Source organism: Schistocerca nitens, chromosome 5, assembly GCF_023898315.1.
Source record: "Schistocerca nitens isolate TAMUIC-IGC-003100 chromosome 5, iqSchNite1.1, whole genome shotgun sequence".
NCBI classification, from domain to species: domain Eukaryota; kingdom Metazoa; phylum Arthropoda; class Insecta; order Orthoptera; family Acrididae; genus Schistocerca; species Schistocerca nitens.
This window is the reverse complement of record NC_064618.1, coordinates 347,513,206-347,540,290: the sequence shown is the minus strand read 5'-3', so window position 1 is coordinate 347,540,290 and position 27,085 is coordinate 347,513,206. Positions and strand designations below refer to the sequence as shown.

The following is a 27,085-nucleotide window of genomic DNA, read 5'->3' as shown; positions in this document are numbered from 1 at the left end:
ACATCGGATGAACCGAAATTTCCGTCGCCCTGTATCGTACGAGTAAGAGGTGCAAAGAGCGATCGGGACGCAGTATTGAGCCGAGCTACGCTGTAGATACGTACCAGTGTAGTATCCTTGTCGTCAAAAGTGAGAACCAGTTAACGTAGCTTCAACTTAGTTTCCATGTGCTCCGCCGATGCGGGATCCCTCTGCGTCTGTGTGTCGGGTCAAGTTTCGTATCGCATATCGCATCTCCTCACTGCGAACTGAGCCTCAGTCTTGCCCGAACTGCGCACCGTCCACCTTCCACTACCGTATATGGCTACAGTCAAGACCTGCACAAAAGATTACCCAACATTAAAACTGATAGATATTACACTTCAATAATTTTTCAGAAATGCTTCCCTTGCAGCCAGTCTATATCTAATATCCTCTCGTCTGGAAATAAATTATTTCACGGCCCAAATAGCAACTGTCGTCTATTGCTTGATTCCATTAACCTTCCTCCTTTGTTTTTGTTATACAGCTTGCAACGTCCAGAGTGGCTTCCTGAGCGAGGCGCGTTCAGTACGTAACGCAACACATTCTTTCTTAATTATGTTGGTTTGACTCAGGATTTCAGTACACCATATTACTCATCTCTCAGCTACCAAACACTATTTTCCAACATAATCCCCACCAATGCGACGGCCTTGCGCCGCATTACTAGGCGGACCTGTAAGCTCGCATTGTAGCACTCTACTGGTCAAGGTCGGAGCCTATGACAATATTGAGCAAATGTTATCACAATCAGCCTCGTAATTCGCAAGTAATTCAGCACAGACGGTCTTTCATTGCTCTTTATGGTCTTCTCTTAGGCGGCCAGGAACCCAGCAGGGGAGTACACCACTTGGAGTGCCTGAATTATTATTTTTAGAAAAAGGAAGTTCTATTTTGTGTGGCTCTCTTTAGTGGTAATGTAAAGATAAATTTTGATAAGAAAAAATTAACTGGAGTGACGTTAATCAAAAGAAGCAGCCAGTTAAAAAGTAAGTTCAAATTATCACGCAGCGCAGATAGTTACCACTAAGGAGGAGGAAATTAATAATAAAAGATTTTGTCTACCCTGCTTCGATACCGCTGGAGTGGACTGACCGCGCACATTGTTTGTTGGCCGTATGCCTATTATAAATATCGCGCGTTATGTACAAAAGTGCTGCCGGAAACTACATTCACAGCTCGGTTCAACAGGTATGAGGGAAGCAGGAGTGGTTGCTCAAAGTTCGAAGGTCAGTGATCGGCAGCGGCCAGTAAACAATGTGTCGGCAGTCTTACCGTTCCCCAGGCAAGGGTAATGTTACTGAAATGAAACACTGATAAAAAATAATTATGCATATACTGACTAGTTTTACGTAGTATGATTTACACACCTTGAAAAGTCTTCAAAGTAAAACTGCCTGTCAGATAATGACTCGAGAGCGACCATCAAATGAGCGATCGACAAGAGCGGAGACATAAATACAGCGGGCCTCGGAGTCAGTGAGTTGGAGAGAGAGCCAGAAGACATTGCACTTGTTTATATACAAGTACACAATGGAAGGCACCTTTGCTGTCATTTTTCCTCAGTCTCTTCCTGTTCTGGAAGCATCTGGTGTGGAAGAAACGTTAGACGGCGCTGACCTCCTTTCTGGCACGGCTGATCGCATAACATTTGTTATTGCCGCTTGGGCTGCGTCTGATGCATTATTTGCCGATTAAAAAGTACAATTGCTCTTTCTTGCTGGTTTTAACATCTCCCTACTCTAACATTTAAGAAATTTTTACAATTCTACATTACAAGACCACTTAGACAATCCATGGAATTAATATAAAAATACAGCTTTTCTTAATAGGTTTAGATAATTTAGTTTCTGGGGCTTAAATGTATTTACACACACAAAATGTCATGTAATTGATTAAAAACACCTCGGTGCACAACTGAAAGTATGTTGGTAGTGCTCTCACCTCTGAGTCTCCACACGTTCCAACAATGCAGGAGTCACAGCTGTGTGCAGCCGGTCGCCACGCGGGGAAAAAACCTAGCTTTACACAACCTAGGTGCAATGACAGACGCTTCGCCGAACGACTTGCGATGCTTTTTTTTACTCCCTGGTAACCGTAGACACTCTGCAAGCGCCTACGAGTATCTGCGACGCTCTGGTTTTCCGCCAGACGAAACTAAATGCCTAAATTCCGAACGCACTCTTACAGACGCCATTTTGATGGCTACTTACAGTGCCGCCACGTCTCGGAATTTTATGAAACTACAGGGGCTAAAGCGGGAATATTCCACGATGTCCAACAAATTCTGCGTTTTTTTTCAACCGAAATTGGACGTCAGTAAACATGCGTTGCATCACTTACGGAACGCCACTCGTAGTTGTCATCACTCGACAGCGAGGTTGGGAAGTGATGAGCATAGCGGTCTCGGTCAGCAGAACCGCGGTTTACATTCCCAAATTCAGTTTTTATATAGTTACGCCAAATCTATTAAGATGAATTGCAGGATACTTCAGTCTAAAAGAAAATGACCGGTTACATTCCTACCAGTGTCCTGACCCAGATTGCGCCCAGTCCGTAATGACTTAGTCGACTAGACTCTAAATCCAGTCTTCCGTTGTTCATAGTTAAACCTACGAACTTCTGTGTTTTAGTGTTGTTTTAAAGTGATGTTGCCAGTGCACAAGAAGTGCTTCGAGAGTTCTGTGATTTAATGAGAAATTTTTCTTCTGTTACAGGATTTTAGGCACTTCGTGACGCCGTATCAGTTGTTAGATGATCCTGCAGACGTACTGAGAGGTTTTCTGGTGGACGCCGGGCTCCAGATCATAAATGTTGAGTGCAGAGAAGTCAACTTTAACTCTCAGGACATAAACGTCATAAGAGGTGAGTGAAGGACATGACATAAGAAACAACAAAGAGCAACATATTACTGTTGTGAACTCCCCACTGTATTTCAGTAAGAAATTTAGACAAACTTGACCTCCCACTTTATGAAAAGACTACATATTGTCAAAAAATGTACGACAGACTGTTATCCATTTTAATCGTATGCTAACCTTTGACTAAACAGAACCTAGTTCAAATGCAACTGTAACTGGTCTGAATACAATTTGCCTTTATATTGAATGCGCAACTGTAGTAAGACAATTACATGCTTGAATCAAGATTTTCACGTACCTCGCGTCTTGACAACAATGTTGCGGATTTCTCGAAAGCACAACAAGCAGGCAGCAGCAAAGCTAGAATTGTGATTGAATAATGTTTGGAAATTTTATTTACAAACTGTTGCACACTACATGGTGCAATGTAGTAACATGTAATGACAAACCTCCTTCAACCATTAGGTTGTGGAGAGTAACTATTCCTATAAAATGATAGTCCAAGACCACGATTTTAGAATGAAGTGTGTATTCAAAAAGAAAAGAGTAAAATTGCACATGATGTTCACACACATTGGTCTACATCTACATGATTACTCTGCAATTCACATTTAAGTGCTTGGCAGAGGGTTCATCGAACCACAATCATTCTCTCTCTCTCTCTCTCTCTCTCTCTCTCTCTCTCTCTCTCTCTCTCTCCCCCATTCCACTCCCGAACAGCGTGCGGGAAAAACGAACACCTAAACCTTTCTGTTCGAGCTCTGATTTCTTACTTTATTTTGATGACCATTCCTACCTATGTAGGTTGGGCTGAACAAAATATTTTAGCATTCGGAAGAGAAAGTTGGTGACTGAAATTTCGTAAATAGATTTCGCCGTGACGAAGAACTTCTTTGCTTTGACTTCCATCCTAACTCGCGTATCATATCTGCCACTCTCTCTCTCTCTCTCTCTCTCTCTCTCTCTCTCTCCCTCTCTCCCCCCCCCCCCCCCTATTACGTGATAATACAAAACGAGCTGTCCTTTTTTTGCACCCTTTCGATGTCCTCCGTCAATCCCACGCGGTAAGGGTCCCACACCACGCAGCAATATTCTAACAGAGGACGAATGAGTGTAGTGTAAGCAGTCTCTTTAGTGGACTTGTTGCATCTTCTAAGTATTCTGCCTATGAAACGCAACCTTTGGCTCGCCTTCCCCACAATCTTATCTGTGTGGTCTTTCCAACTGAAGTTGTTCGCAATTTTTACACCCAGGTACTTAGTTGAATTGACAGCCTTGAGAATTATACTATTTATCGAGTAATCGAATTTCAACGGAATTCTTTTTGAATCAGTGTGGATCACCTCAAACGTTTCGTTATTTAGCGTCAACTGCCACCTGCCACACCATACAGGAATCTTTTCTAAATCGCTTTGCAACTGATGCTGGTCTTCGGATGACCTTACTAGACGGTAAATTACAGCATCATCTGCGAACAACCTAAGAGAACTGCTCAGATAGTCACACAGGTCATTTGCATAGATCAGGAACAGCAGAGGTCCCAGAACGCTTCCCTGGGGAACACCTGATATCACTTCAGTTTCACTCGATTTGCCGTCTATTACTACGAACTGCGACCTTCCTGACAGGAAATCACGAATACAGTCGCTTGTGAGGAACGGTGTCAAAAGCTTTCCGTAAATCTAGAAATACGGAATCAACTTGAGATCCCCTGTCGATAGCGGCCATTACTTCGTGCGAATAGAGCTAGCTGCGTTGCATAAGAACGATGTTTCCTGAAACCATGCTGAATACGTATCAATAGATCATTCCCTTAGAGGTGATTCATAATGTTTGAATATAGTAGATGTTCCAAACCCCTACTGCAAACCGACGTCAATGATATAGGTCTGTAGTTAGATGGATTACTCCTACTACCCTTTTTAAACACTGGTGCGACCTGCGCAATTTTCCAATCTGTAGGTACAGATCTATCGGTGAGCGAGCGGTTGTATATGATTACTAAGTAGGGAACAGTACTATGCTTAACAAAGTGAAAAATAATTTGAAAAGTATTGTTATACAAAACATTTATTTAAAAGAAACAGCTTAATTTGTTAATATCTTTATGACTAAGGGAAGTGAGGTGGTATCAGCTCCGAGCAAGTTAACTCGCCGACGATGATTATTCTAACGAATTAGGTGCGAAGTAAAGCAGTACTCACTCAAACTTCTCTTAAAAATAACATTTGAAATGTCTCTTTTTGCCTTCCAGTATACACATCCCATTCGTATTTTCTTTCCTTCACAATAAACCTTCTTTCATCTGATAATCTCAAATCATTCCCTCCCCCCTCTTCCAGGGGGCTCGCCACTCTTTGGAAGGTTCGTTCTTTGCTACCACAGTGTCCCAGCCTTTGCAGCACTTTTTCCCTTCTATGCTGCATGTCTATCCTCTAGCTATTCTTTTTCCCCGCCCTTGGGGAACATGTCTGGGGTATTGGTGGGAATGTTCTGCATTCTGTCGCTGACCTGCAAACAGTCTCAACTTACTTTTTGGCTGTTTCCCTTTCTTTGTTTCCCTTCTCCTCTCGTTCTTCCACTTCGGCGTTTGAGAATCCTCGTTCTTCTTCTTTCTCCCTGTGTGCTCCTGAAGGTCGGCCCACGCGTCCGACGTGTAAAGGGTGAATGGGTAACGCGTAATTCCCAGCCCCTGGTCGATGGGTAGGGGTCGCACTTACCCCATAGTACAGGCCAGGACCAGGGAGGGGTGATGGCCTGAGCTGTAACGTTCCCAGATAGCCCATTGGTCCCTCCATCAGATGTTCAGGAGGTCTGACCTGAGGTGTGAACAATAACAAATGGTTGGTGCGCCACCTTGTGAAGGGGCGCCCAGTTGGATGGAGTGGGCCATCAGAGATGCTGGCACTCATTGCGGATTTCCTCGCAATGAGGAACCAACTTTTTTCTCCATCGACGTCGCCGAAATGAAAACGTAATGAGGCCATTGATTGGAAGACCCTTCCTGCTGCGCCAGTTCCTTGTGGTGTCATATATTGAAGACGGTCATACCTTCACCACAGTAAATCCGTTTCATAATCTCCTCTTCTGAATCCCACTGCGGGACGGAGGTTGTAAGCCATCGTGAAATATCCAATAAATAATACATTCTTGCCAACATCTTCCACCTAATGTGTAAACAAAATTCATGGCCACATTTACAATGCCAATAGTTTTTCTCTGTAGACAACTTGTGTACAAGCCTATATTTATTTTTACCCTGATCAGGAGACTTCACTACCCGTGAGGCCATTTTCTAGGATGGCCTTCGGCTGGGCGTCTGAGGTATGAATTGTGAGGATCTCTTACCGAGGCTCTAATAATTATACCACAAAGGCCTATAACGGCCCTGTCTAAAATCAAAGTACCTATTAGCACACCTTATACCGTTAGGCATAAAAACAAATTCTCTGTATGCATCCCTAAACTGACGAATTAAATCAAGGTTTGGCTTATAATACCACAGTTCTTCTAATACAATAACAGCTGCAGAATAATTTATTTTGTTGCCATAAAATGTAATAGCTAATTCATCAATCCTTCGTAGATTGTTGGAAACTAGGAAAGCCAGGCGTAGGTCGTCCGGGTAATTGCGGATTTGGTCCCAGTTGGCATAAAAAAACTCCAACGCAGACATAAGCTGTAAACAATAACCTTTATTCAGAACGTGACAGTACCTTTTCTTTTACAAAAAAAGTCATATAAACTATTCTAACAACATGTTACGTATTTAACTTCACTCTGAACATTATCCGTTTTCTCTGGTTCATCACCAGCAATTTGTAGTCCAATATAAAACGGGTTCGTTCCTTGAAACAAACGATTCTTTGTTTTACACTGAGTCTCCAAGTCACTCCATGATTTTTTCTTGTCTATATCAGAACTTGTTTCTGGTTTAGAATACGTTACAAACTTAAATCTATTCCTACGACTATATTTACGCCACGGAACACCAGCTGACCACTCCGGATTAAGATCAAATGAACCAATTTTATTAGTACATGCTATACGTACTTTTTCAAGAGCACCTTGATCCTCAAATATTTTTTTGTTAGCCCTTTCATCCAAAGTCAAACGTTCGATTCTGACATTAATTCTATAAACATACGTAACTACTTTATTAATTATTACTGAAGCATATTTGTTAGAAAAAAACTTGAATTCATCCGTTATATCATAATGCTGCAATTTGGCCAAGTTCTTCGCCTTTTCGTCATCATGTTTTTCACTAATACCCGTTTTGCCATACTAAAATCGTACACCATCAGTTTGCGTAAATTATGTGCGCCACCTACACATACGACCAAAATAAGGTATACTGAGATTCGTCCGTCGGCGTATCCAACGCCTCGGGCGTGCAGCGCGAAACTTCCGGATCATCCTCATCCGACGATATGCAAACGACCTCCGGGGTTTCCACTTCCGACGAATCACACACATCCAGTTCCCCCTTCAAAGAACGACAAATTGCTAGTGATGAACCAGAAAAAAACGGATAATGTTCAGAGTGAAGTTGAATACGTAACATTTGTTAGAAAGAGAGTTTATATGACTTTGTAAAAGGAAAGGTACTGTCACGTTCTGAATAAAGGTTATTGTTTACAGCTGATGTCTGCGTTGGAGTTTTTTTATGTCAACTGTGACCAAATCCGAAATTACCCGGACGACCTACGCCTGGCTTTCCTAGTTCCCAACAATCAACAAAGGATTGATGAATTAGCTATTACATTTTATGGCAACAAAATAAATTATTCTGCAGCTGTTATTGTATTAGAAGAATTGTGGTATTATAAGCCAAACCTTAATGATTTAATTCGTCAGTTTAGGGATGCATACAGAGAATTTGTTTTTATGCCTAACGGTATAAGGTGTGCTAATAAGTACTTTGATTTTAGACAGGGCCGTTATAGGCCTTTGTGATATAATTATTAGAGCCTCGGTAAGAGATCCTCACAAGTCATACCTCAGACGCACAGCCGAAGGCTATCCTATAAAATGGCCTCACGGGTAGTGAGGTCTCCCGATCAGGGTAAAAATATAGGCTTGTACACAAGTTGTCTACAGAGAAAAAATATTGGCATTGTAAATGTGGCCATGAATTTTGTTCACACTTTAGGTGGAAAATGTTGGCAAGAATGTATTATTTATTGGATATTTCATGATGGCCTACTACCTCCGTCCCGTTTTTGGAGACGGATTCTGATTCTCAAGCACAACAAATCCTTGCTGGCTCGCTTCTCCAGTTACCCTGTTCATAACGAGGCACATAGAACTTTGATTCTTCCCGTGGTCTAATTTACACCAGGCTTGGTAGACGCCTCCTTAGTGCCCACCTGCACTCTTTTCCTCACCTTTGATAGGGTGGTGCTGCTGTCAAAGATGAAAGCAGGTCACGAAACCATCAGTCAGGTCGTACATTCTGAATCCGATGCACTACTACCAGTGTCATAGGTTCAGTCACGCTAGAACGTCTAGTTGACACCCAGATAAATGCATAATCTGTGACAGGGATGTACATGAGGGCAAATGTCCGCCTGCTTCTCCCCACGGTATCAACTGCAATGACGGCCACGCCGCCTCCTCCCAGGATTGTCCCCTGTATCTAGATGAGCAGGCTGTTGGAGAGATTTGGGTACAGGAGAAAGGGCCTTACCCAGTAACTCGGAAGTTACTGGCTAGTCGCAAACAGTGCTCTCCCATCTGGCACAGTTCAGTTCTTATTAACCCTTGTTCGATGAAGGACATTGCTATGCAGACATGCGACCTCAAATTAGGCTCTGAGGTTGTGAAGTCGCCCAGTGTCAAGGTAGGATCGCTATCTCTCTCTCTCTCTCTCTCTCTCTCTCTCTCTCTCTCTCTCTCCCCCCCCCCCCCCAAATCCCACTGTGCAACAAACTGTCAAACTCTCACCTAAAGGACAGTAGTAGTACTACAGAGAAGACTTCCTCGGTCCCTCCAGCCAAACAACACCTGAGCCTTCTCTAACCAGAAAGGCTCGAAGTAGTCCGCTAAAGACAGATGGTCTTCTCCTTCATCAACTCGAAGTTATTGCTAGACGGTGTCGCCACGTGGTCACTTAGCCTGGTCGGCCTCTGTCTCGCCAGTCACACTACCAACCGTTTTTCAGCGTTGGCTTCCACCGACCAACTGCAAAAGCACGCCGATGCTTCTGTGGACCCCATGGAGGAGGATTCTCCTGCTCCTGTGCCCTTTAGTAGCGACACTCCTCCGGCTGTCCCTTGGCGGCCAGAGTTGATACTCAATCTCTTCCTCCTCATGACTGTCCTCCAATGGAACGTCCGCAGCTTTCGGTCCCAAAATTAGGATTTGACTGCTTCTAGCATCGCAGTGTCCCCTTGTATTCTGCCTTCAGCAAACGAAATTGCGCCCTCAAGGCTGCTTTGAGCTTCCACATTCTCATCGATTCGTCCCCCCAGGGGGCTCAGTCCTTTGGAGTACGTGCATGCCAAGCATGCAGCCCCTGCATTTCCTTTCCCTTCTCCTCTTTTTCTGTCCTTGATCCTTCCCTCTGCCCTCTACTCCACCTCTCTTGGTGTCCTTGCTTATGTTGGCTTTGCGATTTGGTTTCGTTGAGTAATTACTTCATCCTATAGGCATTTTCTGTGGTTTGACCTCCATTACTAAATTTATATTCCATAATGTGAGCCATTTGGGGAAGAGCACCTTACCTAGTGTCTCCGGCGTGTGCCCTCATAGTTCCTTCCATCTTTCCCTCCATGTCGTCGTCTGATGATAGGGTACATAGCTAGTGCGGTAGCCAGCCCTTGTGGCTGGAACACTATTGAAATGCCTCGTATAGCAGGCCAGAGCTGGTTAGGTTGTGGAAAGGGCCAAAATTGATAGTTGTCAGTTGCACTCAACATACAAACTTCATTTGACCACACACCATATTATACAAGAATGCAAAACACTAAAAACCTTAATCGACGTCCTTTAACTTTAGATCGGCTGAAGGCCACGCTCAAATTTGCCGGACGCAAGGCCTAAGCAAAAAATAATGTAAAAGTTTCTTCTGGTGGTTTGACGCAAAATATTTTCTAAATCTTCCATCTAAACAGGTTGAAGGCCTTAGCACCTACATTTAAACGGAACTCGGCTGGATGCAGCATGTTAAGCAATAGGAAGTGTTCCAATCAAACGGCAGAAGGCCTTATCTTAAAACATTTCAAGCAAATTCTGCTGAAAGCCCCATAGCAAAGCATCACAATCTTAGGAACATCAGTTTAAGAGGTATTAAACTCGGCTGAACGCCACACAGTAACCAAAATACTAAAACACAAACAGGGAAATTACTATGTAACAGACACGGAACGGCGCTCAAAAGTTTCCAAGGGTCCGCCTGAAATAGTACCACTAACGCCCGTTTAGGCAAGACAAGCATCCTGACTATTCTTGTAATCGGAAGGCAACCCAACCGACAGACAACCAACCAACCAGCCAACTACCTGATTTCGGTCACCAGACCAACGGCTCTACAACCAAAGTGCAAGCGAGGTGAAGAGACCAGTAACACTAGTCTTCAAATATTGGTGTGGTAATAAGCCAAGGCACAAGAACTACTGACATCCATGAACATCGCAACGGCTGTGAAACTAGACGCCGTGGCGGACAGCATCAACACGGTAAGAAAACACACTTGTTGCTTTGTCGCAAGTGACCAACCTGCTACTGCAGTACGCAGACAGCATTTAAAGCACTGCTCAGTCGAAATGACACAGGGTGCATAGTGTTCCAAGAAACACTGCCACAAGAAACTCGAACACTCTTAAAACGAATCACTAGCAACTAGAACAAATCACTGGCGGACGCAAACACACAACCGAGAGATGGTCGGTGACGCAACACATTTCGTCTGACCAGACAAACGATCAACAACCAACCAAGGTTATTGCCACTCAAACCATGTGTGTCAGCAACGGTCGGGCGAGTCTTGACTATCCAGAGCTCACTGGAGCTCCAACCCGATGTCCATCTGGAACTGGGAGACAAAGCGGTCCAGGCACACTGGCTCAGACCCAGTCATGCAAAGGTAATACTTGCCCAGTGGCCACGACTTCTGCGCACAAGAAGGAACCGAGTCACTTCCAGCAAGATAAGTGATGAGGCCCCAAAATGGTCGAAAGACCTCACACACATCGACCAACTGAAAGACTGACAAACGGTCGATCCCGCTGCCATCTCAGTCCGTCGGACAGTACGTCCTGTGTAGCGAGCAGTCGGCGAGTACTGGCTGTCCACGCCTCCGTCCCCGACTGGTGCTACATCCTGACTGCACTTTGCTGCGTTACAACTCCACGACTGTCAGGTCTGATATCTCCGACACACCACGACTGGGAAGTAACAGCCATCCAGTAAAGTTAATATGGCAGGGAAATTATCGATATGCGCTGCTGCTGCCACTCATGGGGTAGGAAAGAAAATTCAGTGACAACAGTAATTCAAATTTAAAATGACAAGACTGCCCTATGGTAAAACAAGATGTTACGTAAGGATGGCCCAAACATGAACTACACGCGGCTCATCTATGTACCCTTTTGGTTGAGTCCCCTGAAAACATAGGGATCACACTTCATACCTGAGCTGTGATCACCTCATGTAAGCCTAGGAGTGGTTGCTTGTCAGCCTGGAGATCGGAACTCGCGGCAATGGTCGCCGCGCCAGACAGCCCTTGCTGTGGCTGGGTGGTGCCTGTGGAGAGAGCCTCTGATTGGAGTGCGAAACCTTTCCCCCACTAACTGGTTTGCATCAGGACTCATGGGGATACTTTCACCAATACCAAACCTTTATTTTTTGTGGAACACATTGAAGACAAGTTTGGTGAAGTGGACTTTCTGAGAGAGATACGGTCAGGTTCGTTGTTGAACAAAACTGCTTAGTGTCCGTTACCCCCCCCCCCCCCCCCCCGCCCCCCAAGTCTTTGAATTTGGTTCAAGGTGTAATTTTAACAAGGACCTCATCCTTCAGACTGATAAAGAACTTCAGGCCAATGTAGGACGACAGGGTGTTAACTTTGTTTGGCGTGTTCAGAAGGGCCCGAAGGACAATTGAATTGATACTTACGCCTTTATCCTGGCCTTGGGAAGGGATACCCTCCCTGAGAAGATAAAGATCATGGTTTACAGATTTGATGTGAAGCCGCACATCTCACCACCTATGAGATGTTTCAAGTGTTTGTGTTTTGGACATGTCTTCCCACTGTTCAGACACCTCTTTGGTGACTGGACGTCCACTCCATGAGGAGTTCCTGTGTTCCCCCTCCGGTGTGATAATTGTCATGGAAATCTTTCTCCATGTTCACTGGATTGCCCAGCCTAAAAGAAGGAAAAGAAGATAACCTACACTGAGGCTCATAAGAAGTATGCACATCTTCGTCCTGTATCAATGATGTCTAGCTATGCTTTAGTTACATCTTGACCCTTCCTCCCCATTCCTTACCCCAGTCCCGAACCCCACTCCTTCCCCCTCCCCTCTGGGCGCCGCTCCCCCTCTCCAGCTGGAGAAGTGTCCCACTTCTTCGGCGTCTGCCGGTCCAGGACATAAGTCTCGGGGACCCTCCCCCCTCCTTCCTGGCACCTTCCAGGCCAAAGGTCTGCTACCACACGACCACCACGAGAACCATTCTGTGGGCCCCCAGGTCACCTGCTTTTTCTGATACAGATATACCTGCCACTGGCTCCCTTTTGCAAGACAGCCCCCTTCAATCTCAAACAGAAAAGAACAAACGTATTTCCCAGGACAAGGACCCTCTGGTGTCGCCAGAGGTCCTGTTCCCACCTTCGCAACCTGACTGTGACCTGCTGTTCATCGATGTCGCAGCCACTCCTTGTAGGTGACTGATGGTGACCTGGTAGCAGGACTGGCTTTAGCCTGTTCAACTCACCATTTGATTCACCATTCTGTGGTTATCAAACAGAATTGTAATGGATGTTACTGTCACCTTCTGGAGTTGAAATCCCTCATTTCATTCTAATCTGCAGCTTGTGTGATTCTACAGGAATCTCATTTTACTGATCACTCACCAACCCTCTGTGGTTTCCATGCTTTCTGTCGAAATCTGGTCGGCCCCCTGTGGGCCGCTGGTGGCGTTTGTACATTGGTCCGTACGGATGTTGTTAACATGTGGATTCCTCCTCAAACTACATTGGAAGTGGTTGCTGTTAGGGTCCACCTGGACTCTGGGGTCACGGTTTGCGATCTTTATCTTCCCCCTGACAAGACTCTTACACCTGCTGCCTTAACTGCCCTTCTTTGGCAACTTCCTCCTCCCTTCCACCTCCTCAGGGATTTTATTGCTAATCATCCCTTGGAGGGCAGTGGATTTCCATCTAGTTGGGATCTTCTCATAGACCAGTTTCCTGCAGACCACGATTTGTGCCTTTTTAATGATTGCTCCCCTACCCATTTCAGTGCAGGTCATGGTACCTTGTCTGCCATTTATCTTTCCCTTCCTTCTTCCTCCCTCATCCCTTCATTACATTGGTCGCTACATGATGGCCTTTGCGATAGTGACAATTTCTCATTGATTTTCTAGCTATCTTTCCGCTCCCCAATGGATAGATCACCTTGGTCTTTCCAATGCACCAATTGGTCTCTCTACACTGCACAGGTCGTCTTTGCCCCTCTGTCAGGTTGTATTGATGTCCTACATAACGTGTCTGATGCAGTTGTTCGTGCTGCTAGCCTTGCTATCCCACGCTTATCTGGACCATTTCGCTGCCAGCAAGACTCCATTCATAGCCAATTACTTAAACGTCTCAGTGCTCCACAATGGCAACATCTTCTCCAGGTGTATAATTGTATTAGGCTCCAGGGTGACTTCCCTTCTCGATGGAGGGATAGCATTGTGGTTCCTGTCCTTAAGCCTGGTAAGAACCGCCCTATTTGTCGAAAGCTGTCAGCCAATTAGGCTGACAAACGTTGTTCGCAAGATACCTAAATGGATGGTAGCCCGTCGGCTCAGCTGGGTCATCGAATCTCGGGAGCTATCGTCCCCTTACCAGTGTGGCTTCCGAGAGGGATGGTCTCCGATAGATCATTTACATTGCTTGGAATCTGCAGTTCGGCAGGCTTTCTCCCAGCGCTGGATTTTGGTTGTAGTATTTTTCGACCTACGCAAGGCATCATATCTTAGACTTCATGAGAGGTCTTCAGGGCCCACTCCCAATTTTATCCGCCAATTCCTGGTCCATCGGTCTTTCAGGGTTCGGGTTGGTACTGTTGTCAGTTCTCCACAGACCTAGGAGAATGGTATCCCACAGGGTTCCATATTGAGTGTACTTGTTTTCCTTATTGCTATGGATGGACTTATGGCATCAGTCGGTTCTTTGGACGCCCCTGCTCTGTATGTGGATGATTCCTGCATTTGGGTTAGTTCGTCTTCAATGGCCTCTGCAGAGTGGCAGCTCCAGGGAGCTATACAGCCTGCCTCTGCTTGGACCCTCTCACATGTTTCAATTCTCTCCTTTAAAATCGTGGGTGGTCCACTTCTGTCGCTGTGCTATGGTCCACCCCAATGAAGTATCATTACCTGTGGCCCCCAGTTTCGTTTCCTGGATCGTCTTTTCGACAAGCAGCTCACTTGGCTGCCTCATATCAGACTTCTGAAGATAGGATGTTCCAATAGACGCAATGTCCTTCGCTTCCTTGCCCACACCTCTTGGGGTATATGGACCATCTACTCTTCTCCGCTTTTTTTTGGGCTTTAGTGTTGTCTCACTTCGACTGTGGGCGGTCCTGTTGGTAGTTTTCAGGTTGAAGCTGGGATCCCCCCCACTTTGTTTGGCAGTCCCAGCTTCTGGTTTCTTATGCAGTCGCTGTCGGTTCATTCTATCTAGTTCCCAGTTGAAAGACGTCGCCCACCTTATATCCCCCATGGGCGGATTTACTGGTTAGGCTCCGCCTTGCATATCTTTGCCTTTTTTTCTTCAGCTTCCTTCCTCGTCCTGTCTCCTGTCTCGCATGTGCACTCCCCAAAACCCCCTCCCTCGTGGTTAGTTCCACGAACCCCGGATTCGGATGGATCTCTGCCGAGGTCCGAAAGATTCCATCCCCCCTCCCCCCCACCGATGGTGTTATGTTGTTTTTCCGCCAAATTTTATGGGAGTTTCGGGATACTGTTGTTTTTACACTGATGGCTCTAAATCTGCTGATCGTGGGTTATGTCTTTATGTCCTCTGTTGGCACAGAAAATCATTTCCTACTACCTACATGTGGGGTGTTTACTGTAGAATTGATGGCAATTTCCCAGGCCCTTACCTTTATTAAACAGTCTCAGCTTCACTGAGTTTCATTATGTACGGACCCAATGAGTCGCCATCCCTCGGTCTTGGCCATCCATGACCATCTCGCTGATCTTCACCATTCTGCTTGTTCTGCTGATTTCCTTTGGATCCCTGGCCATGTGGTTATCCCAGGTAATGAGCTTGCACGTCGTTTGCCTGAGGGAGCAGTCACTTAACATTTCCTGTAACCTCTCCTGCAGCAGATTTACGGCTTCATATTAAATCCCAATTCGCACAATCATGGGCTAACTCTTGGGAGGCTACCTCCCTGTCTAATAACCTCCCTGTCTAATAAGCTTCGTGTGATTAAGGTGGCTCCTGTCCTGTGGCGTTCTTGCTTCCACCTCTCCCGAAAGGACTCGACCACCCTGTGTCGTCCCGGCATCGGCCATATCCGGCTGACACAAGGTTTTCTTTTGCGTCATGAGCCACCCCCACTTTGTGGTTGTGGAGCCTTCCAGTCAGTAGCCCACATTTTGGTGGAATGCGCCCTTCTTTTAGCTCTGTGTACTAAGTACGGACTTCTCTGCACTTTACCTTTAATATTGGCAGATGATTCCTGGATGGTGGAACTGGTTCTGTTCCCTGCATGGTTTTTATTTTCAGTATTAAGGTTTTTAATCTCAGTATGGAGTACAGGCAAGGCCGTGAGGGTTGGAGTGTCTCCCACTGTAAGATGTTTGGAGATTCCTGACTCATTTTCCTGGCCAAGATCTTCTCAATCACTTTCTCAGTTTTAATTTCGTTAGTCTCCTACGATATACACTTTCACATTTTAATGGTCGAATGCTTTTAAATAGCAGGTGGTCTTGCCCGTACTGCATTAGGGGTGGTATATTTCCTGCCTCTAACATAGCCTTAGTGTTGCTCTCTTGCTGACTTCCCTCCTTTTGTTTTCACCATTGACAACATGACTGCACTTTAACGTTTTTAGCCTTTTACCTTTAATCATTAAGACTCTTCTCAGATGTAAATCCGTCTCAATGGACAACCTTTCAAGCAAGGGACTGATGACCTTGCTGTCTGGTCCCTTCAACCCCAATAAGCCAAACAACCACCTCTGTTGTATAAACTGCAATGGTGGCCATGCCGCCACCTCTCGGGATTATCCTGTGCATCTTGAAGAGCAGGCTGTCCTGGAGATCGGGGTTAAGGAAATAGTGCCTTACTCAGTTGCAAACACTGTGCTCTGCAATTGGTCACTTAGTTCTGTTCTTGTTACCTCTCACTCCATGAAGGACATGGCTACGCAAACATGCGACCTGAAATGCATCTCTGAGGTTGCGAAATCACCCAGTGTCAAGGTAGCGTTGCCATCCCCTTGTCCAACTGTCCAAGCCACCAGCTACACAACCGGTAGGCCAGGAAAGACAAGAGTGCTCCCATGAAGACTTCCTACGTTTCTCTGGCCAAACACCTGCGTCTGCCTCTGCTAACTGAAAAGGCTCGTAGTAGTTCAACAAAGGCAATGGTTTACTTTCGAATACATTACGGGAACAGCAGTGATAAACGTCTTATAAATAATTACTACTGATTATCTAACAGAAAGAGGTTCCTACTCAATGGTCTGAAGATGGCCACAGTAGTGGTCGAAACCGGTCACCTAGTTAAATAAATCGTGATAAAGACTGTTTTTAATAGTAATTATTTAAAGGCAATGGTTTTCTCCTTCGCTGACAGGAATATCCTCTTCGATGGTGTTGCCAGGTGATACCGTAGCCCAGCTTGCCTCCTTGTCGTGCACCACAAACTATTCATTTCCGTTGGACTCCAGACTGACAGCACAAGCAAGCACCACACAAGGAAGGAGCGCGCCATCGGAGACGCTAGCAATCATGGGGGATTCATCTGCAGTGGATTTCTCTTCTCTCTCGACGTCTGCCCAAAAACGGAAACTTGACCAGCCACTAGTGACAAAAGTACTGCCGCCTGCCCCAAAGATCCTCGTAGTTGCTAGATCTGAGAACGGAAAGGATTTTTCATCTGTCAACCCTTTCATTATTCAGAAGGGCGTAGATGCCATAGCCGTACCTGTCACGTCTGGTACCAGGATGTGTAACGGTACCTTGTTGTTAGAAACTGAGAGCGCCTTTCAGGCACAAAAACTCCTTTGGGCCACACCTGTACACGTTCCTTGTCTGGGTGGAGGCTCACCGCACTTCGAATTCGTCGCGTGATGTGGTAACTACTAGATCACTCGACGGATTGACTGACGAGGAGGTTCAGTCTTTCCCCGCTGAGCAGGGCGTGACGGCTGTCCATAGGGTCATGAAAAAGGTCGACAATGTCCTTGTACCGACCCGGACACTTTTCTTGACCGTTGAGTGTTCAGCTGCCATTGCGCATCAAAGTGGGCTATCAGGTTATTTCTGTTCGTCCCTATGTCCCGACAGCTACACGCTGCTACCAGTGTCGACGATTTAATCACACGCGCCAGTCTTGTTCTAATGTGGCTAAATGCGTCACTTGTGGCAGGGACGCCCATGAGGTTGACAGTCCACCTGAGTCTCCTCGTTGCGTGTACTGTCAGGGTGACCCTGCAGCATCCTCCCGTGACTGTCCCATCTACAATGATGAACGGTGTATACAGGAAATTCGGGTCAAAGAGTGTGTCCACGTCGGCTGCTCGCAAGCTATCTGTCAGTAGGAAGCCCACGCTGCTCCCAGCGGGTAACTACAGTACTGTCCTCGCCTCTCCTCGGCCTAGCAGGGAGGTGTCGGCGCAGACATGCGATCTGACCTTTAGCGCTACAGTCGTCCAATTCGCCAGTGCTAAGATCGCCCGGTCAACTTCTCTTCCTCCCGTCACCTCTAAGACACAAGCACCTTCATCAGGTTTTGCCAAGACTTAGACCGAGAAGTCAGATGCACGGGCCCTTCAAGAAGGAAACATCCCGTGAAGACTTCCTACCAATCTCGAACTCCCAGCCATCGACCAGTACATCGACTAAACGACCTTCCAAGAAGGCTCATAGGAAGCAAAGTTCTCCTTCTCCGCCACGGCGCGTTTCTTCTCCTGCGCCACCCAGCGGTTGCCGCCCCAGGCCGTCATCCGTTTCGCCTGGCCGCACCGCTGGTAGCCGAACATCTGGCCGTTCACCGGCGGAGGAAGCTCCCCCTCCCGGCCATCTTTCCAAGATGGCCGACGAACCTATTGAAAAAATGGACGATACTCTCCGCCTATTGATAGCGGCAGCAGTGGTCGCTCGAAGCCAGACCCTCAGCGGCCTTAGAGGTGACCCCTTCTTGCTTCTCCTTCTGTTTCTTCTCCCGATGGCAATTCTTCATTGAAATATTCGCGGCATTCGCTCCAACCCATAGTAGCTCTCCTGGAAGCGAAGCTACGCCCATGCGATCGAATTGACTTGGCACACTGTCTGTGCGTTTTGACGCACCCCCTGTGGCAGGTATTCCAGCTCATGGAGGGGTTCAGTTACTGGTCTGGGATGATACATACTATGATCCCATCACAGGCAGTTGCCACCCGAATTACTCTCCCATATTTTCCATTTCTACTGTTTACACTCCATCGTCTGCCGTTACTAGGGCAGACAAGATGCAAATTATTGCTCAGTTACCTACCCCATTTTGGTTGACTGGAGACTTCAATGCCAACCATCCCCTTTGGGACTCTCCAGCATCCTTCCAGAGGGGCTCCATGTTAGCAGACCTTTTCAACCACCTCAATCTTGTCTGCCTCAATACCGGCGCCCCTATCTTTATTTCGGACACACATATTCCCATTGCGACCTCTCTATATGTACTACCCAACTTGCACGCTGGTTTGAGTGGTACTCTCTTTCTGATACGTATTAGTGACCACTTCCATTGTGTTACCCATCTCCTGCATCATACCCCATCTCCCTGCTAAACTAGCTGGAACCTCTCCAAAGCAGACAGGGGCTCTTCTCTTCCAGGGCGAAATTTCATTATCAAAACTTCGCAAGCTGCGATAGTCAGGTCGCACACCTCACTTAAGTAATTCCCACTGCTGCTGAATATTCCATCCCTCATATTACTACTTCTCCACGTCGCGTACCGGTCCCCCGGTGGACCGCAGCATGTTGAGAGGCTTTAGGTGCTCGTCGACGTGCTTCACGCACCTTTAAACGCCACCCTACGATGGCGAATTGTATCAATTATAAACGATTACGTGCACAGTGTCGTCGTGTTATTAAAGACAGCAAGAAAGCCAGCTGGGCTGCTTTCCCAAGCTTCTTAAACTGTTTTACTCCTTCTGTTGTCTGGGGCAGCCTGCGCCGCCTATATGGCACTAAGGTCCACTAACCAGTTTCTGGCTTGACGGTCGCGAATGATGTCCTTGTGGCCCCTGGGGATGTCTCAAATGCCTTCCGCCGATTTTTCGCAGAGGTTTCGAGCTCCGCTCATTACCACCTCCCTTCCTCCCCCGAAAACAGGCAGAGGAAGAAATACCACCTAAATTCCGCTCCTCGAATCATAGTTATAATGCTCATTCACCATGTGGGAACTGGAAAGTGCACTTGCCTGGTCACGGTCCTCCACTCTGGGGCCTGATTATATTCATATTCAAATGTTAAAGAACCTTTCTCCTGCTGGTAAAGGTTTTCTTCTTCGTACTTATAATCGCATCTGGATTGACGGACATGTTCCCGCATGCTGGGGCGAATCTATTGTTTTCCCGAGTCCTAAGCTGGGGAGGGACAAGCACTTGCCGTCCAGTTATCGACCCATTTCCCTTACCAGATGTGTGTGTAAGGTGATGGAACGAGTGGTTAACTCTCGTTTGGTTTGGCTGCTCGAATCTCAACGCCTACTTACCAGTGTACAATGTGGATTTCGTAGGCGCCGCTCTGCTATTGACCATCTGGTTACCTTTTCGACCTTCATTATGAGTAACTACTTGCGGAAGCGCCACAGTGGCTGTGTTCTTTGATTTGGAGAAGGCTTAAGACACCTGTTAGAGGGTGGGCATTCTCCGCACCATGCATACATGGGCCTTCGCGGTCACCTCCCTCTTTTTATTCGTGCCTTTTTGATGGATCGACAGTTCAGGGTACGTGTGGGTTCCGTTCTGTCCAACGCCTCTCGCCAGGAGAATGGGGTGCCTGAGGGCTCAGTTTTAAGCGTCGCTCTCTTCGCCATAGCGATCAATCCAATAATGGATTGCCTCCCAGCTGATGTATCAGTCTCCTTTTTCGTGGACGATTTTATCATCTACTGCAGCGCGCAGCGTACATGTTTCCTGGAGCGCTGTCTTCAGCGTTGTCTTGACCGTCTTTACCCCTGGAGTGTCGCCAATGGCTTCCGTTTTTCTGCCGAGAAGACGGTCTGTATTAACTTCGGGCTCTACAAACAGTTTCTCCCACTGTCCTTACATCTCGGTCCCGTTGCTCTCCCATTCGTGGAGAACAAAATTTTTAGCTTTTACATTTGACAGGAAACTTAGCTGGTCTCAACATGTCGTATTTGGCTGCCCGTTGTACCTGTTCCCCAAATGTCCTTGTTCTCAGCGGTACGTCGTGGGGAGCGGATCGAACCGTCCTACTTCGCCTATATCGGTCGATCGTCCGCTCAAAGCTGGATTATGGGAGCTTTGTATATTCCTCTGCACGGCCGTTCATCTTAAGCTGCCTCGGCTCTGTACAACATCGGGGGGTTACGTCTTGGTATCGGAGCGTTCTATACTAGCCCCGTCGAGAGTCTTCATGCTGAAGCCGGTGAATTGCCACTAACCTGCCGGCGCGATATACTGCTTTGTCGGTATGCCTGTCGGCTGTTATCGATGCCCGACCACCCGTCTTATCGTTCCTTTTTTTAAGACTTCCGACCGTCAATACGGATTGTATGTATCTACCCTGCTACCCCCTGCAGTTCGCTTTCGTCACCTCCTTCAGCACCTTAATTTTTCACTCCCTGCAACCTTTCGAGTGGGCGAGAGCCAAACGCCACCTTGGCTCCAGGCTCAGGTTCGCGTTCACCTTGACCTCAGCTCGCTCCCAAAGGAGGTTACCCCAGCTTCGGTGTACCGTTCGCGGATTGTCGAACTTCGTTCGAAGTTCATTATTACGATCTTCATTTATACTGATGGCTCTAAGACCAATGACGGTGTCGGGTGTTTTTATTGTCGGGCACACAGTTTCAAATACTGGCTCCATGGACATTGTTCGGTCTTCACAGCTGAGCTATTTGCCCTCTATCAGGCTGTTCTTTACCTCCGCCGCCACCAAAATTCTGCGTATGTCATCTGCTCTGATTCCCTGAGCGCCATCCAGAGCCTCAGTGATCCGTATCGGGTTCACCCTTTCGTACACCGGATCCAACGCTCTCTTCAGCAGCTGGCGGACGACGGTTCTCCGGTTACCTTCATGTGGGTTCCTGGCCATGTCTGTATCCCTGGGAACGAAGCTGCAGAGGCCGTGGCCAAGGCTGCGGTCCTCTAGACTCGGACGGCTTCTGGTTGTGTGCCTTCATCTGATTTTAGAAGGGTCATTTGTCAGCGCATTTTATCGCAGTGGCATGCCGATTGGTCTACACTTACCGAAAACAAGCTTCGGGCCTTGAAACCTCTCCCCACGGCTTGGACGAACTGTTCACGCCCTTCTTGGCGGGAGGAGGTCGTTTTGGCCTGGTCACGGGTTGGACACTGCCGGTTCAGCCATCGCCATCTGCTGACGGCTGCGCCGGCGCCGTTCTGCCCGTGTTGGCAATTGCTGACGGTACACCACATTTTAACGACCTGTCCGAATTTTTACACTGCACATTGATCTTGGCCTGCCATGTACTCTGGATGACATTTTAGCAGATGACCCAGGAGCAGCTGCTCAGGTTCTTCGTTTTATCCACTTGACACACCTATCTAAGGACATTTTATTATGGTTTTCTTTTAATCCTTTGCCTGTTAATGTGCCTTTTATAGTGTTGTCCTTTTTAGTTGCTGTTTTAACCTTGTGCCTCGCAGTGCATTCATAATTTAGTCTGGGCGCTAATGACCACTGTAGTTGTGCGCCCTAAAACCACAACAAAATACTTCCTGACAAAATAATTTTTTAACGGTTTGCGTTTCCACTTGTTTGCCGTCTGATTTATCGGCCATTCTAGCAGATGACGCTCGGGCTGTCGACCGCGTTTTACTTTTTATCCGTCAAAGCAATATGGCGAATGTCACTTAATTTTTAGTTTTGGACCGCCGTTCCTGTAAGGCGTCTTTTGTCGCCCTTCCTCAACTTCCTTTTTAGTTGTCTTCTCCTACGTAAATTGGGATAGACATATAGTCGTTTTTAACTCCTCTATCTTAGAGTTCTATAGTTTTGACTTGGGCGCGTACGAACTGTTTAGTGGTGTCTCATTGTTCATCCTAAAATTCCACCTGCGAATTGCGTAGTCAGTGTTGAACAGAATAGGGTTAATGATGAAACATAGGTGTGGATGAAACATGGATCCTTTACTATAGTCCTGAGACCAAACAACAATCTAAATAATGGGTTAACAAGAGAGAATCTGCACCAACAAAGGCGAAGACCATTCCTTAGAGCGTAAACGTTATGGCGACTGTCGTTTTGGATTCACAAGGAATAATCCTCATCGATTATCTGGAAAAGGGTAAAACTGTTACAGGTGCGTATTATTCATCATTATTAGACCGTTTGAAAACCGAGCTAAAAGAAAAACGCCGGCGACTGGACGGCAAAAAAGCCCTTCCTCACGACAATGCACCAGCGCGCACACCACAGCAGTTGTGGTCGTAAAATTAACGGAAATATGATTCCAGCTCGTTTCACATCCACCCCCCCTCTCCCCTATTCTCCAGACTTTGCTCCCCCGGACTACCATTTTTCCCCAATTTGAAGAAATGGCTTGTGGGACAAAGATTTTATTCAAACGAGGTCATTGCAGCAACTAATAGCTATTTTGCAGACTTGGACAATTCCTATTATTCGGAACGGATCAACAAATAAGAACAGCGTTGGACCAAGTGTAAAAGTCTGAAAGGAGACTAAGTCGAAAAATAAAGTTCACCCCAAACACGTAAGTAGTTTCTATTTTTGCACGGACTTCTCAAACGCCCGTCGTATTCTAAAAGAGAACGGACAAGCGTAGTGAAGGCAGTATCTTTGGTAGACGTTACACTTTCTAATTATCCTGCCAATAAAACGCAGTCTTGGGTTAGCCTTCCCCGCAATATTTTCTGAGAGTTCCTTCCTATTCAAGTTGTTCGTAATTGTAATTCCTAGGTATTTAGTTGAATTTACGGCTTTTAGGTTTGACTGATTTATCGTATAACCGAAGTTTAACGGATTATTTTTAGCACTCATGTGGATGACCTCACACTTTCCGTTATTCAGGGTCAATTTCCAATTTTCACACCATGCAGATCTCTTCTAAATATATTTGCAATTTTTTTGGATCTTCTGATGACTTTTATTAGTCGATAAGACAGTCACTTGCAAACAACCTAAGACGGCTGCTCAAATTGTCTCCAAATCGTTTATATAGATACGAACAGCAAATGGCCTATAACACTACCTTGGGGAACGCCAGAAATCACTTGTTTTACTCTTTCTCAACTACTACGAACTGTGATCTCTGACAGGAAGTCACGAATCCAGTCACATAACTGAGTCGATATTCCATAAGCACGCAATTTCACTACAACCCGCTGGAGTGGTACAGTGTCAAAAGCCTTCTGGAAATCCAGATTCAATCTGAAATGCCTTGTCAATAGCACTCAACACTTCATGAGGGTAAAGAGCTAGTTGTGTTTAACAAGAACGATGTTTACTAAATCCATGTTGACTGTGTCAATAGATCGTTTTCTTAGAGATTACAGGTAATTTTCGAATAAAATGTATGTTCTAAAATAACGCTGCATATCGACGTTAATGATGCGGGTCTGTAATTTAGTGGAATACTCCTACCTTCCTTGAATATTGTGACCTGTGCAACTTAACCTTCTTTGGGTATGGATCTTTCGTCGAGAGAACTGTGGTATATGATTCAGGTATGGAGCTATTGCATCAGCATACTCTGAAAGGAGCCTAATTGGTGAACAATCTGGACTTCACTAATTAGAAGATATTTACTTCTACGTGTTAAAAAAACTACCCTACGTATAATCGCAGCTGCTTCTCGCCTGCTTAATATCGCTATTATATGTTAACCTGTTCGTTAATTTAGGACCAGTAGAACACATTTTGTTCAGCCACATCCTTGATGGCATATTCCGAAGTTAATTGCTGAATTCATTTTCTTCTATGAATGGTAACTCGTATGTAGTTCATTGTTACGTATCTTAAGTAGTGTTGCATCGCATTTAAACTGAAATAATCCCTGTGGTTTTATTGCTAACCCCCCTAACATTAACATTTTTCATATCTGGAGAGGGGGAAATAATAGATGCACTGGTTCAAAATCTTTGATTGAATAAAATTTCACCGCACTACATTACTTACCTTAGCGACTGATAGCGTAACAGACGAAAACCGGATAGCGAAATAAAAAATATTGTAGAATATTAAACGTGCTTTCTCATATACCAGTATTTCCGTACAGCTTATACCAATTTTTTTTCTCAGAATTTTGACTGTCTTGTACTATTCTACGCTGGTGAAGACTTGTACGCTGACAAATCCTATGAATGTATTTCGAAATTTAAGTTAATGCTTACCTTATCAAAAACGAAGTCGATACCGCCTCATGGCGTCTTCACCATCTCGCAAGTTACTGTCATATAGCAGCTCCTAGATTTTCTTTTCCTTTCTTCTGTATGTTACTCTTGTCATCAAGTAGGGTGGACGAGACGTTATCGGATTACGAGGTAGTTCTCGCACTTGATTGCTCTTGCTATCTTCGAAATTGTATCGATGGTATTTCTTGAGGTCGGGATGTCTTCAGTCGGAGAACATAACCTGAATAACCGTTTACTTGCTCGTTTTCGCAATGATTTTAGAAATTCTGAAGGAATGGTATCTACGCCTACTGCATTATTTTATCTGAAGTGTTCAAAAGCTGCTTCAAACTCTGACTGTAAAATTACGTCTCATGTGTCTGCCAGAACTTATTTCGTCCCCTATCTTGTCACCACAGTTCATGTCTCTCGTAGAAGTCTTAGTTGCACTTATTCCGTCTGCTTCTCTCTCGCAATGTAGTCTTTCCGCCTGCTTCTCTCTCTCCCGTCTGCGTTTGAAAAAGGAGTTCGTTAACACTCTGACGCTTTCTCGTCCAATTTACTTTGCTTTTTCTGTACTCTTAATCTATTACCCCGATGACACTTTCTCTTCAGATATTTCCACATTTATTTGCTGCAATTTTGCATCAGCTTCACTGCTCGTGTTATTTTGTTTTATTGTCTTAATTAGAAATGTTTGCTTGGCGACGTCAACATAAGTCATGTCTCTCACAGTTCATTCATAGTTACTGTCCTTCAAAATACATTTACCTGTCCAATTTCTGTGTTTGTTATAATGGATCTCTTACTTTTCTTGAGTATGGTGGTATTCATTAACACAGAACTACAGACAAAAATTTACTCCTCACGATTTCTCAGTATTTCAATGTACCATTTCGTTACACTCGGAAGCAATCGTCAGGAATAATCAAAGTTCAGCAGCTAAATTGTGCTGTATGTCTCTGTCCTGGGAGGTATGTCGTACAATCCAGTACCTCTTTTCGTAATCTCTCATTGTTATATAATGCAGGAGATGGCATTCCATATCATCTGGGCTTCTCCAACTACACATCATATTAACATTTTTGAATTTTATTCCCTGTTAGTAGTGGAAATCTGTTACAGAATTAAATTACTATTTCTCCTTTCATATTTCTGTCTCAGAAAAATATATTTTCTGTCTGTCTGTTAGACGGCTATCTGTATGTATGTATGTATGTATGTATGTATGTATGTATGTATGTCGCGCTTTCTCTGTCCACACAATATTAGGACGAAATTTGGCCGAATTTTTTATTCATTAACGAACACTGTATAATTCCTTCTCTTGTTTTCTGAAACTGTAGCTAAGTTTTCAGTTCAAACTTAGAATATGTGAAGGTAATGAATAGCAGATATCAATTAAATTAAAGTAAAAATTTCATCTACCTTGTGTCGACTATACTGTTCGTGCCTTCTCTTTCAGAGGGAGTGAGAGCTACAAACCTTTTCCACAGTAGGCTACCACCTGAATTTCAGTCAGGCTACTGGGAGGACTGCATAGCCGAGGTACGCACCAGTGGTAAGCTAATTTCGTTCCCTCCCCATGATCTGATGTACTACTACAGATACAACGCGCTCATCGCCCACGTAATGAAACCGTGACTTCTCGATCACCCCTACCCTCTTTCGTTCATCTGGTATGGCCGCCAACATCCGAACTGCTCACACCTTAATTCTTTTAATGCAAACTTCCATTGTAATTGACACTTCAGTGATACATTACTTGACATTCAAGTTTTGCAGTCACGTCTTCGGGCAAGTATAGCATGACTGGTGAGCGAAGATCACATTGACACTTGCTTCCAGATGAGACGAATTCCCGATCACGAACTCTTTCACTACGTCTGAAACTCAAGTGGACATGAAACGTGTGTGTTTAATATTAAATTTTTCAGGAGTTATGAAATCACTCGCCCAGAGGAGCTTCATACCTCCAATTTCTACATGTTTTCCTACCAGCTACTCGAGATGCCCTAGTAATGGTTGACTGGTGCAAAGAAACAGAAGAGGAATCCATCAAGAGCGAAAAGTTGTTTCCGCATTCAAATTTATCATCTCCACTAGGTGATGGACTCCCTGTGAACGGTCGATCACACGAGAAGAAAAATTACGAAGCCAGCTCAGCTCAAATAAAAGATACTTTGTACAGGATGGCGTGCAATTCACGGATTCTT

General features: G+C 45.5%; 1 protein-coding gene across 1 annotated transcript in view; it reads left to right on the top strand.

Annotated features, from left to right (window-relative positions):
- Positions 1-26,513, top strand: part of LOC126260439 (juvenile hormone acid O-methyltransferase-like) — a 78,020-nt gene extending 51,507 nt beyond the window's left edge. Inside the window, exons 3-4 of the mRNA XM_049957767.1 lie at positions 2,739-2,886; positions 26,335-26,513. Of these exons, the coding sequence (XP_049813724.1) occupies positions 2,739-2,886; positions 26,335-26,513 (327 nt within the window). The remainder of the gene's footprint in view (positions 1-2,738; positions 2,887-26,334) is intronic.
- Positions 26,514-27,085: the final 572 nt, after the last annotated feature.